At 59.1% G+C, this 12650-nt stretch overlaps 1 protein-coding gene across 1 annotated transcript in view; it reads right to left on the reverse strand.

Annotated features, from left to right (window-relative positions):
• The window catches only part of ELAPOR1 (endosome-lysosome associated apoptosis and autophagy regulator 1), a 93627-nt gene that overhangs the window by 36260 nt on the left and 44717 nt on the right, over positions 1-12650 (reverse strand). Inside the window, exons 11-15 of the mRNA XM_045016835.1 lie at positions 11820-11910; positions 10494-10599; positions 8930-9067; positions 8241-8495; positions 6386-6559 (exon numbers count right to left, since the gene is read on the reverse strand). Coding sequence (XP_044872770.1) covers positions 6386-6559; positions 8241-8495; positions 8930-9067; positions 10494-10599; positions 11820-11910 — 764 coding nt within the window. The remainder of the gene's footprint in view (positions 1-6385; positions 6560-8240; positions 8496-8929; positions 9068-10493; positions 10600-11819; positions 11911-12650) is intronic.

Genomic DNA, 12650 nt, shown 5'->3' on the forward strand with positions numbered 1-12650 from the left:
GAAACGCGGGATGCGTCCTTAGCTGTACTTTGTCTTTATGAAAGACCGTGTAAGGAGGGTCTACAGTCAGGGCCCGTAGCTCAGAGACCCTGCGGGCCGAAGTAATGGCAACCAGAAAAACCGTCTTCCACGAAAGGTAGAGAAGAGAACAGGTTGCCAGTGGCTCAAAGGGCGGGCCCACGAGCCTGTTAAGTACCAGATTGAGGTCCCAGGTCGGGGCGGGGCGACGGACCTGAGGGTAGAGGCGTTCCAGCCCCCTGCGGAATCTAATGACCACCGGGTGAGAGAACACCGAGTGTCCACGTTCGCCAGGGTGGAAGGCAGATATGGCCGCTAAGTGCACTTTCAGGGAAGAAATAGCAAGGCCTTGTTGCTTAAGGTACCACAGGTAGTCCAAAATGACTGGAACGGGAACTTCAGTGGGTACCAAAGTTCGTGACTCACACCATAACGAGAAGCGCTTCCACTTGCCCAAGTACGTGGACCGAGTGGAAGGTTTCCTGCTGCTGAGCAAGACGTGCTGCACAGGGGTGGAGCAGCGTAGTTCAGAGGCGTCTAGCCACGCAGCAGCCACGCCGTGAGGTGGAGAGCCGGGAGGTCCGGGTGGCGAAGAGTTCCGTGCTCCTGTGTTATAAGGTCCGGGCATAGGGGGAGGGTGATCGGCGGGGATACCGAGAGGTTGAGCAACGTGGAGTACCACGGTTGCCTGGGCCATGCTGGGGCAATCAGGATCAGATGAGCCCTGTCCTGCTGGAGCTTCAACAAAACCCTGTGGACCAGAGGGAAAGGGGGGAACGCGTAAAGCAGGTGGTGCGTCCACTGGATGAGGAACGTGTCCGAGATCGACCCCGGAACAAGCAGAATGCTTGGCACTTCCTGTTCACACGAGTCGCAAAGAGGTCCAGCCGGGGAAAGCCCCACCTGCGGAAGATGGAGTGGATAATGTCCGATCTTATGGACCACTCGTGGCACAGGAAGGACCTGCTCAACCGATCCGCGAGAGTGTTCCGAACTCCCGGGAGAAAGGATGCCACCAGGTCGATCGTATGAGTCATGCAAAATTCTCACAACTGGATGGCCTCTGTGCAAAGAGGGGAGGAGCGAGTCCCGCCCTGATTGTTTATGTAGTACATGGCTGTTGTGTTGTCCGTAAGGACGGAGACACAACGGCCGGACAGAGGCCTGCGGAACGCCTGGCAGGCTAGGCGAACCGCTCTGAGCTCCGGCACGTTTATGTGGAGGGAGAGCTCCTCTGGTGACCACAGGCCCTGGGTGCGCAGATAGCCGAGGTGGGCCCCCCAGCCGAGAGAAGACGCGTCCATCGTCAAGGACAGCGTCAGTTGGGGCGGGTGAAAGGGCAGCCCCGCACAGACCATGGAGGGGTTCAGCCACCAGTCGAGGGAACGAAGCGCACTCAATGGAACGGTGACCAGGGTGTCCATCGAGTCTCTGGCCGGACGGTACACCGAATGTAACCACGTTTGAAACGGGCGGAGCCGAAGCCTGGCGTACTTGGTGACGAACGTACACGCCGCCATGTGTCCTAGCAGAGTGAGGCAGGTGCGGACCGAGGTCATAGGGAAGGCCTGAAGGCTGCGGACAACGGATGTCAACGCCAGGAACCTTGGCTGAGGGAGACAGACCTTGGCCAGAGTGGAGTCCAAGGTCGCTCCTATGAAGTCCAGCCTCTGTGTAGGAACCAGGGTGGATTTGTCCGTATTGAGCAGCAGGCCGAGGCTCGTGAACAGGTCCGATGCCACTCGCACATGCTCCGCGATCTGTTCCCGAGAGGCCCCCTTGAGGAGCCAATCGTCCAGGTAGGGGAACACGTGGAGCCCTTGGCGACGGAGGTGGGCGGCCACCACCGCCATGCACTTCGTGAATACTCGAGGTGCTGTGGAGAGGCCAAAGGGAAGGACCGCAAACTGGAAATGGCGATGGCCCGCCACGAAGCGGAGGTATCGTCTGTGAGGAGGAAAGATGGCTATATGAAAGTAAGCGTCTTTCATGTCGAGGGCAGCATACCAGTCCCCGGGATCCAAGGAAGGGATAATGGTCCCTAGGGAGACCATGCGGAACTTTAACTTTACTAGAAATTTGTTGAGGCCGCGTAGGTCGAGGATCGGCCTGAGACCCCCTTTTTGACTTTGGAATCAGAAAGTAGCGGGAGTAAAAGCCTTTGCCCCAGTCGTTCCGTGTAACCTCCTCTATCGCTCCGATATTGAGGAGCGTTCGGACCTCCTGTAAGAGGAGGTGCTCGTGAGAGGGGTCCCTGAAGAGGGACTGGGAGGGAGGGCGGAAAGGCGGGGTTGAAGCAAACTGGAGGTGGTATCCATGCTTCACAGTGCGTAGAACCCAGACATCTGAGGTCAAGAGGGACCATGCCGGGAAAAAATGAGAGAGGCGGTTGGAGAATGGGGGGGGAAGGATCTGAGACAGGAAAAGGTACGCTGCCCCCGGGCGCGCCTTCAAAAGGACGACTTCGGGTCCGACTGCGGCTTAGAGGAGCCGCGATTCTGGCCGGACTGAGGGCCTGAATATCGCCTACGGCCTCCGCGCCCTCGGTGTCTATTAAAATCCTGACCCCAGCGGGGCACAAAGTACGGACAGAAATGTTGAGGGCGGTAGGTGCGTCGCTGGGCTATGGGAGTGTGCATACCCAGGTTGCGCATAGTGACTCTGTTATCCTTTAAGTTCTGGAGTCTAGAGCCAGTCTTCTCCGAGAACAAGGCATTCCCCTCGAAGGGCAAGTCCTGCAAAGTGTATTGAAGCTCGGGCAGAAGGGTGGAGGCCTGAAGCCAGGCGATGCGCCGCATGGTGACGCCGGTCGCTATAGTCCTGGCCGTGGAATCCGCCGCGTCAAGGGAGGCCTGCAAGGAGGTCCTTGCCACCTTTTTACCTTCTGTCAGGAAGGCTTTATACTCCTGGCGGGAATCCTGGGGAAGCAAGTCCTGAAACTTGTCCATTTCCGCCCAGGTGTTGAAGTCGTAGCGACTCAGCAGGGCATGCTGATTCGCTACGCGCAGCTGGAGCGCGCCCGCCGAGTAGACCTTTCGGCCCAGGAGGTCCATACGTCTGGCCTCTTTAGATTTTGGGGCGGGGGCCGGCTGACCATGACGCTCCCTGTCGTTAACCAACTGAACTACCAGCGAAGAAGGAGGCGGATGCATATAAAGGTACTCATACCCGTGGGATGGCACCATGTATTTCCGCTCGACTCCCTTCGCCGTCGGCAGAATAGAAGCTGGCGTTTGCCCCAACGTATCCGTCTTTGCCTGGATGGTCTTGATAAAGGGCAGAGCCGGGTCCTCGACCTCTGCGACCTCCTCTACCTGGAGATTAATGTTGAGTGCCACTCGTCTGAGGAGGTCTTGATGCGCAGCAAGGTCCACTGGGGGTGGGCTCATGGATGACGCACCCGCCACCGCCTCATCCGGTGAGGAAGAAGATGAACCACCGGGTCGGAGGACATCCTGGATGAGCTCCTCCTGTTGGGGCTCCTGCTCCAGATGTTCAGGTGAGGTGGTGGTAGGAGGCGGCTGAGCATCCGTACCAGCTGGCGGAGGGCGACTCACTGTTGCCTCTGGGGCCCGACGTTCGGTAGGGACCATCTGTGATGGAACTATGGGAGCACCTTGGGCCGGTGATAAACCCAAGGTGTCCAAAAGGGCCACTGCTGAACTCCTTGTGATTCAGAGTGGGAGTCCTGGAATAAACCCTCTGGCACATCTGCTTCCCGGTCTTGGGAGTAGAGGCTACCCGCCCGGGACAAAGCCGAGGGGTGCCGAGAAGGCCATGGTGGAGCAGATAGGCCGTGGGCAGACGTTCCCACCGACCTGGTGCTCTTCCGCACCGGGGAGCGGTGCCGTGAGGTACTCCAGTGCCGCGAATGGGTCCGGGACCTGCGACCGGGACGGTGCCGGGAGGTCGACCGCGACCAAGAGCTTCGGCATCGAGAGCGGCTCCGAGTGGAGCGGTGCTGGTATCGGTGCCGGGACCTCGAATGGTGCCGAGAGTAATACGACAGCGACCGAGAACAGTGCCGCGAGTCCGACCGGCGTCTTGCCAAGGAGCGGTGCCGGGACTGCGAACGGCGGGATGAACGCGAACGGTGTCGAGATCTGGAACACCGACGAGACCGTGATCGGGAGCGGTGCCGGTCTGGGGCACTGACTGAAGGTGGATGGATCAGGGCCGGCTTCCCAATCGATCGGATTACCCGTACCGGCGGTGCCGGGGGTGGCGGCGGTGCCGCATCCGAGATCGCGATTAAGTCCCTCGCCACTTCACAGACCTCTGGCGTGGATGGGACGATCAACTCCACCGTGGCAGGTGCCGGGGAGATAGGTGCCGGACTCGACGGCCCTTGGAGGACCGGAGTCGACGGCAACGGCTCAGCAGACACTGCCGTGGCTGCAGGCACCGGCCGGTGCGGTGGAGCCGTGCCCTCGTGCCGCACCACGGGCGGTGCCGGGTCGGCAGGGGTCTTAGACTTTCTCGCTTGAGGCGAGAGCGAGCGGCTGTGGCCTGACTTGGAAGCAGGCGTCCAGTGCCGAGGAGTAGTTGACGCACCGGTGCGGCCCGGTGCCGAAGAGGCGCTCTTCGGTTCCGAAGGGGGAGCGCTCGGTGCCGAGGACGGAGGGGTTAGAGCCGCCTCCATGAGGAGTTGTTTAAGTCTAATGTCCCTTTCTTTCTTTGTACGAGGCTTGAACAACTTACAAATCGAGCACTTAGTCGTTAAGTGCGACTCCCCGAGGCACTTCAAGCAGGAGGAATGTGGATCCCCTGTCGGCATCGGGCGATGGCAAGCCAAGCACGGCTTGAATCCCGGGGAGCCGGGCATGAGCTCTGGCCCCTGTGCGGGGAGGGCCTAAACCCAGAACCCGACTAACTCACTAAACTGTAACTAAACAACTAAAAGCTAACTACCTTATCTAATTTAATAAATTTGAGAACTTTATACACAATAAGAATAAGAACTATAAGAGAATGCTAGGGAGGTGGAGGTCAGCTACGCTGCACTCCACAGTTCCAACGACCGACACGGGCGGTAAGAAGGAACTGAGGAGTGGGTGGGTCGGCTGGGGTATATATCCGTGGCCATAGTGGTGCCACTCCAGGGGGCGCCCAGCCGACCCACTGAGTTGCTAGGGTAAAAGTCTCCGACGAATGTGCACGCGGTGCGCGCACACCTACATGGAATGGATATGAGCAACACATCTCGAAGAACAACAGTTACAACGGTGAGTAACCGTCTTTTTCCCAGTATCACCACCAGTGCCACTCGTTATAGGGATGAATGGTTATGAAAACCAATGCCCCAGTAAAAGAAAAAAAGTTAGAAACTGGAGTGTCTAAGGGAATTGCTTGTATGACTTATGGTTAACCAGTGGGGTGAGACCGAAGTCCTCTCTGTTTGGCTGGTTTGGTTTGCCTTAGAGGTGGAGAACCACCAGCCTGGGGCTGTGACTGCCCTGCTCTAAGCAATTTGTCATGAACTGATACTCTCAGTTGTGTCCCACCAAAGGCAGCAACATTACACAGGACTAGACAGCTTGTGTTGCTGGCCCATTAAGGACACTCCACTCTCACAATGGGCCATAGAAGAAACCCATCCCGCCCAGATATCTCTTCCTGGGGATGCCTCAGACAGTGAGGAGCCAATGGCCATGCCCTGTGACTCAGCAAACCACGTAGGGCAGTGGTCCCCAACGCAGTGCCTGCGGGTGCCATGGCGCCCGCGAGGGCATCTTAATGCGCCCGTGTCCTGGCCCCCGGGAGAGCACCTGCCGAAATGCCGCAGCGGGGACGCCTCTCGATGACGACACTTGTCGCTGACAAGTGATGTAATCGAGAGGCGTCGCCCCCGAATTTCGGCGGGGACGCCTCTCGATGACGTTGCTTGTCGACGGCAAGTGGCGTCAGCGAGAGGCGTCGCTGCTGCGGCATTTCGGCGGATGCTCCGCCGCCGCTGTGGTCCTTTGGCTGGTGCCAGCCAGCCAAAAAGGTTGGGGACCACTGAGATAGGGTATGTGATATGCTCATGTGCCCCTGGACTCCATCTTGGGCCAGTAACTTTCCACCCACCATGGTTGTGGGCTTTGTTTGGGACAGCAAGTTTCTATGCACATGGCAGAGGATATAAAAGACCCCTGAGACATCTCCATTTTGCCTCTTTCCTGCTCCAATTCTCTGGACTGTGGATTTACAACTCGAAGGAGCATTTTGAACCGAGGGGACCTTCCAATCTCTGGCAAGGTGGTGCCAATATATCAAGCAGAAAAAAGCAGCCAGGTTTAGCACCAGCATTGGCTGAAATCCCAGCCTCAGCCGCCCTAGTCTGCGGGGGTCAGCAGAGGATACAGGAACGCCCCCGTGCACTCACGTGGTTCCCACACAGGCTGATGCTGAAGTGATGGAAATATTTCAGCCCCTTGGAGGTGAAGCTTGGCCCGCCTGCGAAGGACGTGCTGTTGGCCAGCGCTGAGAAGTCGTACTCCAGGGTCCTGCCGTCCTTGTCAAGTGAGAAGCGGCAGTCGTTGTAGCACAGCGAATGGATCTGGGGGGAGGAACGTCCCAGTTAGCCAGTACGAGCCCTTCTAGGGTGTGCTGAACAGCTGCTGCTGCTGGCTCAGGGGCACTCTAAAAAAAATGGCCTCTGGATGGGCTGTGTTTTAAGGCAGCAGCGTCCCTGACACACGGAAGGACGTGGGCATTTCTACAGGGACCTCTCAAGTAATTTATCCATCTGTTTAAGGTACTTAACTGGCCCCCGTCACTGTGTTATGTGGCAGATCAGAATCTGCATCGTATTCACTCTCAGGGCAGGGCCATTATCCCATTTCACAGACTGAGGAACAGAGACCAAGGTCATCCAGGGAGCCTAAGCAGAGCAGGGGACTGACCCAAAGATCCCCCAGTCTGGGGTAGCACACTCAGCATTGGGCCACCCTTCTGCAGTCCGTGTTGCCCCAAGTGCCATGCAGTTCGGTGGCAATGCAAGTTTTATGTGGGATGTGCACACTCGACTTGTGTCATTCTGAGCCTGGAATTCCACCCCCACCCCAATGTTACAGGATCTAAGCCCAAGGCAGGAAAAACTGGGGGAGGAGAGGAGAGAAAAAAGATTTTAAGGAAATAAGTCTCGGGAGGCCCAGTCAACAGTTGCTGGATTTGTCAGTGTAACTCCCGGCAGAATCTGGCCAGGTACAGGACAATTAGAGCATGGTCAGCAGGAATGATACGGGCAGGCCAGGCCTTGGAGACCCTGCGTGGTGACCCAGGCAGAAGACTCCCTTAGCACTTCTGGTACCACGGAACATACATGTCCAGCCGCCTCAGAAAAAAATCCCCTTTGCATTCACTACAGGCCCATCCCTGCCCGTTCACTACTGACGGGTGGGCCGCCAACTGCGTGGCAACCTGGATTCTGCACAGGACAGCGGAACTCGAACTCAGGATCACACTTTACAAACCCGTCAGCCCAGCAGGAAAGAGACTTGCACTAGTTCAAGGACCTCACCCCGTGGCTGGGGAGGTCTGCGACACATGCACCGCCAGGAGGTGCAGTCACTGCAAGTTTGAACAGAGATAGGGGAGCTCTCCCTTACCAGGACCATAGGTGCCAACTTCTGGTGCCAGTGGGTGCTCGACGCCCCCCCAGCGCCGGCCCTGCCCGACTCCATCCCTGCCATGCCCCCATTCCAACCCCATCCACAAAGTCCCCGCCCTAACTCTGCCCCCTCCCTGCCCCTATTGGACTCCTTCCCCAAATCCCTGCCTCCTCCCCGAGCATGCTGCATTCCTGCTCCTCCCCCCTCCCTTCTGGAGCTTGTTATGCCACAAAACAGCTGTTTCACAGCGACAAATGCTGGGAGGAGAAGCGGGGACACGGTGCGCTCAGGGGAGGAGGCATAGGCGAGCTGTGGGGCGGGGCAGGGAACTTGGCTGCTAGTGGGTGCAGAGCACGCACCAATTTTTCCCCTGGGTGCTCCAGCCCCAGAGCACCCATGGAGTCAGCACCTATGCCAGGGATCAGGCCCGGATCCTGCAGTCGGATCCAGGCAAGCCGGTCTATCTGCCCACATGACGTCACTGGACGTACAAGGCTGCTCACACACACACCAGTCTGCAGGATCAGCCTGTTCAGGGCGGGGCTGACTCAGCATGGGTGTTTGTGCAGCACCTGGTGCACCAGCCCCACGTCACCATGGGTAAGAGGGAGGAAGAGGGGACAACACCTTGTTGCTCTTTGTGCCGGGGCCACAGGGGATGCAGGCCTGACTGCCATAGGGCTGGTGGGCTTTCAGGTAAGTGCTGGGTGCACACGTGTGGCAGGCACCAGAGGCTCGGTCGATGTAATTCCCAGGTGGGCAGGAGGTGCAGGAGCCCGAGGACTCCAGGGCGCAGAGCCGGCAATAAGAGGCCACACCATCCATCACGTTGGTCACGTTGATCGAGTAGAGCTTGGCGACGTCGTTCGTGTACTTTCTTCCCTGAAATAGAGGGGCTTCCGTGAACCCCCAGCACCAGCAGCGCTGCCGCAAGGCGCGCCGGGAACACAGGGATTGTCCTGGGACATGAAGGGACATTTCCCGGCTCCCTACCTTGGGGCCTGGCCCCCAGCCTGCAGTGTCTGAGCCCCTCGCAGCACTGATGTGGTGACTCTGGGAGGGAGGGTGGAGCTACCATCACCACTGCACAGACGGGAGCTCAGGCAGAGATGCTAAGGGACTTGCCCAAGGTCTCACTGGGACAGAGGGAGGAACTGAAGCTGGGTCTCTCGAGCCCCAGGCCTGCCCAGAGCTGCCCAGCTTCTGCTGAAGGGACACTGCTAACCGGAATTGACTGCAAGGAAATCCAGTTTCTAGCATGGACAGATGGTCTCCAGGACAGGAGAGCAAGGAGTTTTGGGACCGGGCCCTCTTACCGCCTCGTGATACGCTGTCCGCTGGAAGGCCCAGGTGAAGCTCATTGTGGCGTTCTTTTCGATGATGTATGTGTAGGACTGTTTCTCTTTGGAGCCGTTCCAGGTCTCCACGGGCGTGTTGGTCCGTGAGTTCACGCCCTGCCATGGGGTGGGAAGAAAAAAGGGGCTGGTCAGCGGGCACCATAGTGGTCACTTCTACCCAGAAGGGTTTTATTACCCAGAGCCCCAAGTTCCCTCCCGCTGCCGGCCCTCATGATGCAAATCCTCCTGGGTCACAGCCCAGCCGGGCTGCAGCTTTCAAAGCACCTCAGAGACATCTGCTGTCAGGTTCCATCTCCAAAAGCCACTTGGGCGCTCAGCTTTTGCAGCTGGAATTCAGAGCGAGTCACTCAGGCGCTGTGACTCACGGGACGTTTGGGTGGCGCAGTCGGACGCCCACTGGGCACTGACCCAGCCACAACTTGTGAATTGCCCACGAGATGTTCCTGAGTCAGTGCTTGCTCTAGAAAAGCTTCCAGCTGTCCAATCAGGGCAGAAGTGATGCCAGGCACCTCAGGAGACCAATCAGAACAGGAGGGATGTACACCACGCGGCCAGCGTGAACCATTTGCACATAGTAGTTCAACCATCTCTCACTTTTATCCATTCGAGATGAAGAACCTCCCAGCCACAGCTGAAGCTCCCGTCCTTTTCCTTCACGGAAGGGAAGGGAAGCCTCGTCCCTGATACCCAGACCCTGCTCATCTCACCCAACCTCTCTGCCAAGACGTGACAGCCACTCCCAGGACTGGGTCGGGAGGGGAGATGGTGCTCAGCGGGCACACATGGCAATGCAGATGGATGGTGCTGGCTAGCAGACCATTGAGCAGCAGGGGACATGGCAGTGAGGGCAGGACACAGACACAGGAATAGTGGGTTGCAGCAGCTGGGAGGGAGGCCTCAGCATGCCAGGGTGGTAAGGAGAGTAGTGTGCTGGGTGGAGAGGTGTGCGCAGTGGGGCGAGGTGCGGGTACTAGGAGATGCCCCTCTCCAAGGGTCATTTTTCCAGCCCCTTTGGGGACAGGACTTTTCAGGGTTAATGGAATTCAGAGCTGCAGTGAAGTGCTTGAGTGACAGCGCTAGAGACAGACAGCCCCTAACTCAGAGCGGGTACAGCAAGGGCAGCAACTGGGCAAGCTTCTCCCACAACCCATCAACCGTGGGTCAAAGGGGAGGTCACTCTCCAGCTCAGCCCTGGGCCTCTCTGCTGAGACAGCCAGCGCAGGAGCCAGATGCACTGGTGGTTTCTCTGACCTGGATCTCTGCCCGCCAGCAGCTGAACTGAGACCAACCAATGTGTCTCCAGGAAGCCGCTGGGCAGCCTGCAGCCTGAGCTGGCCTTTGGCCCCTGCTCACCAGCCTGGACTCGACTCAGAGACCTGAACGCTGCATGTCTGCCCCCAAGAGAACCCACAGCACTTCGTAGGGGGCGTGACGGGGCAGGGGAGGCCCCTCACACAGGCGGCAGAGAGAGCATTGATTTGTGGGAATGGAAACAGCACAGGAAGCCGCTGAGCCAACCTACCACCATGAAGTACAGCTCGCAGCTCACGCTGCAGACGGTCTCAAAGACAAAGGTGATTCTTGCCACCTCTTTGTTCTCGACGTCCTCCAGCATGGCCTGCGGGGGCCTGCGAACACAGAACGGATCCCAGGCTGCGTCAGGCACCGGCGAGGGCTGAGTGAGCGCCTGGGTGTACAGCGCTAACCCGCCGGGTCAGGGTGACCGGCGCTGGGAGGCAGGTTCTGTTCAGTGACCCCGCTCAGTGGCTCCACTCCAGATTTACCCCGGTGATAGAGTCTGGGCCTCAGTATGTGTGTCTGAGACCAAGCCCGTAGGAGCAGCCAGAGCAGGGATTGCTGGATGGAGAGGGGGGAAATGGGCCTACCCCTCCCCAGCACCCTCCTGGGCCACATACTGTGCAGGGGAGACACCCCGCCTATGGGGCTCCAGGACCCGGGTGTACCCACCCCTCCCCTGACCATGTGGCCTTGGGGAAAAACTGCTGGGCGGAGCCAGCCAGATGGGGGCTGGAGCCATGGCCAAAGCAGGGCCCTTCCTACAGCTCTGACTAGGCTTTCCCTGCCCTAGGCTGATGGGCAGGAATAGTCAATCCCCTCCCTCAGCTTCACTCCACTCTTGCCCCTGCCCCCCCCAGCTCTGCTGCCTGTCCAAGGGCGGCTCTAGACATTTCACTGCCCCAAGCACGACAGCATGCCGCGGAGGGTGCTCTGCCGGTCGCCGGTCCCGCGGCTCTGGTGGACCCTCCCGAGGGTCCACCGGAGCCGCAGGACTAGCGGACCCTCCGCAGGCATGCCGCCGAAGGCTGCCTGCCTGCTGCCCTCCCGGCGACTGGCAGACTGTCCCCCGCGGCATGCCGCCCCAAGCACGCGCTTGGCGTGCTGGGGCCTGGAGCCGCCCCTGTGCCTGTCTCCACTTCCCTTCCACATCCCTCGCCCTGTCATTTATCCCCTCCTAACTAAACCCACCTCCCACAAAGTTCTGGCACCAACCCGGCTGCCCAGTTCTCCCCTCCCTCCCCCTGGTCTGTCTGGTCTGGTCAGACTGTGAGATCTTAGGGACTGTCTGTACAGCACCTGGCATGACAAGGCCTAGTCCTGGCCAACCCACAGGCACTGCTGGAATGAGCACGATTAATAACACCAGCTTCCTATGCTGGGAGCGAGGGCAGCCCTTCTGACCGAGCACATCTGTGCACTGAGGTGTACCACCTGCCCGCAGGGCAGTGACCCGCTGAAATCTGTCCTGTGGAGCACTGATCCCTGCGGCATTCTGGGGCCTGGAATCCCAGGTGCAGCGAGGTCAGAGGCAGGTCACCCCAGCTCTCACCTGAAGCCAGGAACGACCATTGTCAGGATCATGAAGTCGTTGTCGGAGGCACCTGCTGCTGTATATATGTAGTCACCAGCCACCTCCCACCCTGGAACAGCAGAGGCCAAGAGTCAGAACCAGTCACAGCCTCTGAGGACTTCCAGGGCACAACCACCACCAGGACACAGCCACAGGGACAGAGGGCATTTATGGGGCAGATCAAGGTGGAAAGCGTTACACCCCATCTGGTTCCTTGTGCGGTCACTTCCCCCTGGGCAGAGGGGTGGAGTGCTGCCCCCGGTGGGGAGGGCGATGGGAGAATTCTCATCGGCTCCACCCCCCCGGGCACCTTTGTGCCCCCTGATGGGTTTTAGCCAGTGGCTTTGGTGGGAGCCACATCGGGTACTGGCAGAGCATGGGCAAGTCACCCTCCACTGCCTGGCTGCTGCTTCGGGTTTGTTGCACTGCTTTAGTGCTGCCAGCACCCAGCAGTGCCACTCTCTGGTGTGGGGGCACCAAACAGCCTGTACTGGCACGGCTAGTGCCAGATGGCAGGGGGAACCATGCGAGGGATGGTATCAGGATAACTATTGCAGGGACAAGCACCCCCTTTCCGGACATAACCCAACACACATGGGCAGTGGGTGGAGATCCGCTTCGGGGAGGCTAGCCCCAGCTCCACCCCTTCTGCCTGCTCCTTCCTCTCCCCCTCCCACGGTCGGAGCCCTGAGACGCTCTCCCCTACCCCGATGGAGCCCCGAGAACCCCTCGCTCCCCCATGGCCAGAGGAGCCCCGAACTGGTTGAGGCCCCAAGCCTCCCACACCTGCCCGGAGGAGTCCAGGGCCAG

Source organism: Mauremys mutica, chromosome 4 (assembly GCF_020497125.1).
Source record: "Mauremys mutica isolate MM-2020 ecotype Southern chromosome 4, ASM2049712v1, whole genome shotgun sequence".
In the NCBI taxonomy this organism is placed as follows: Eukaryota; Metazoa; Chordata; order Testudines; family Geoemydidae; genus Mauremys; species Mauremys mutica.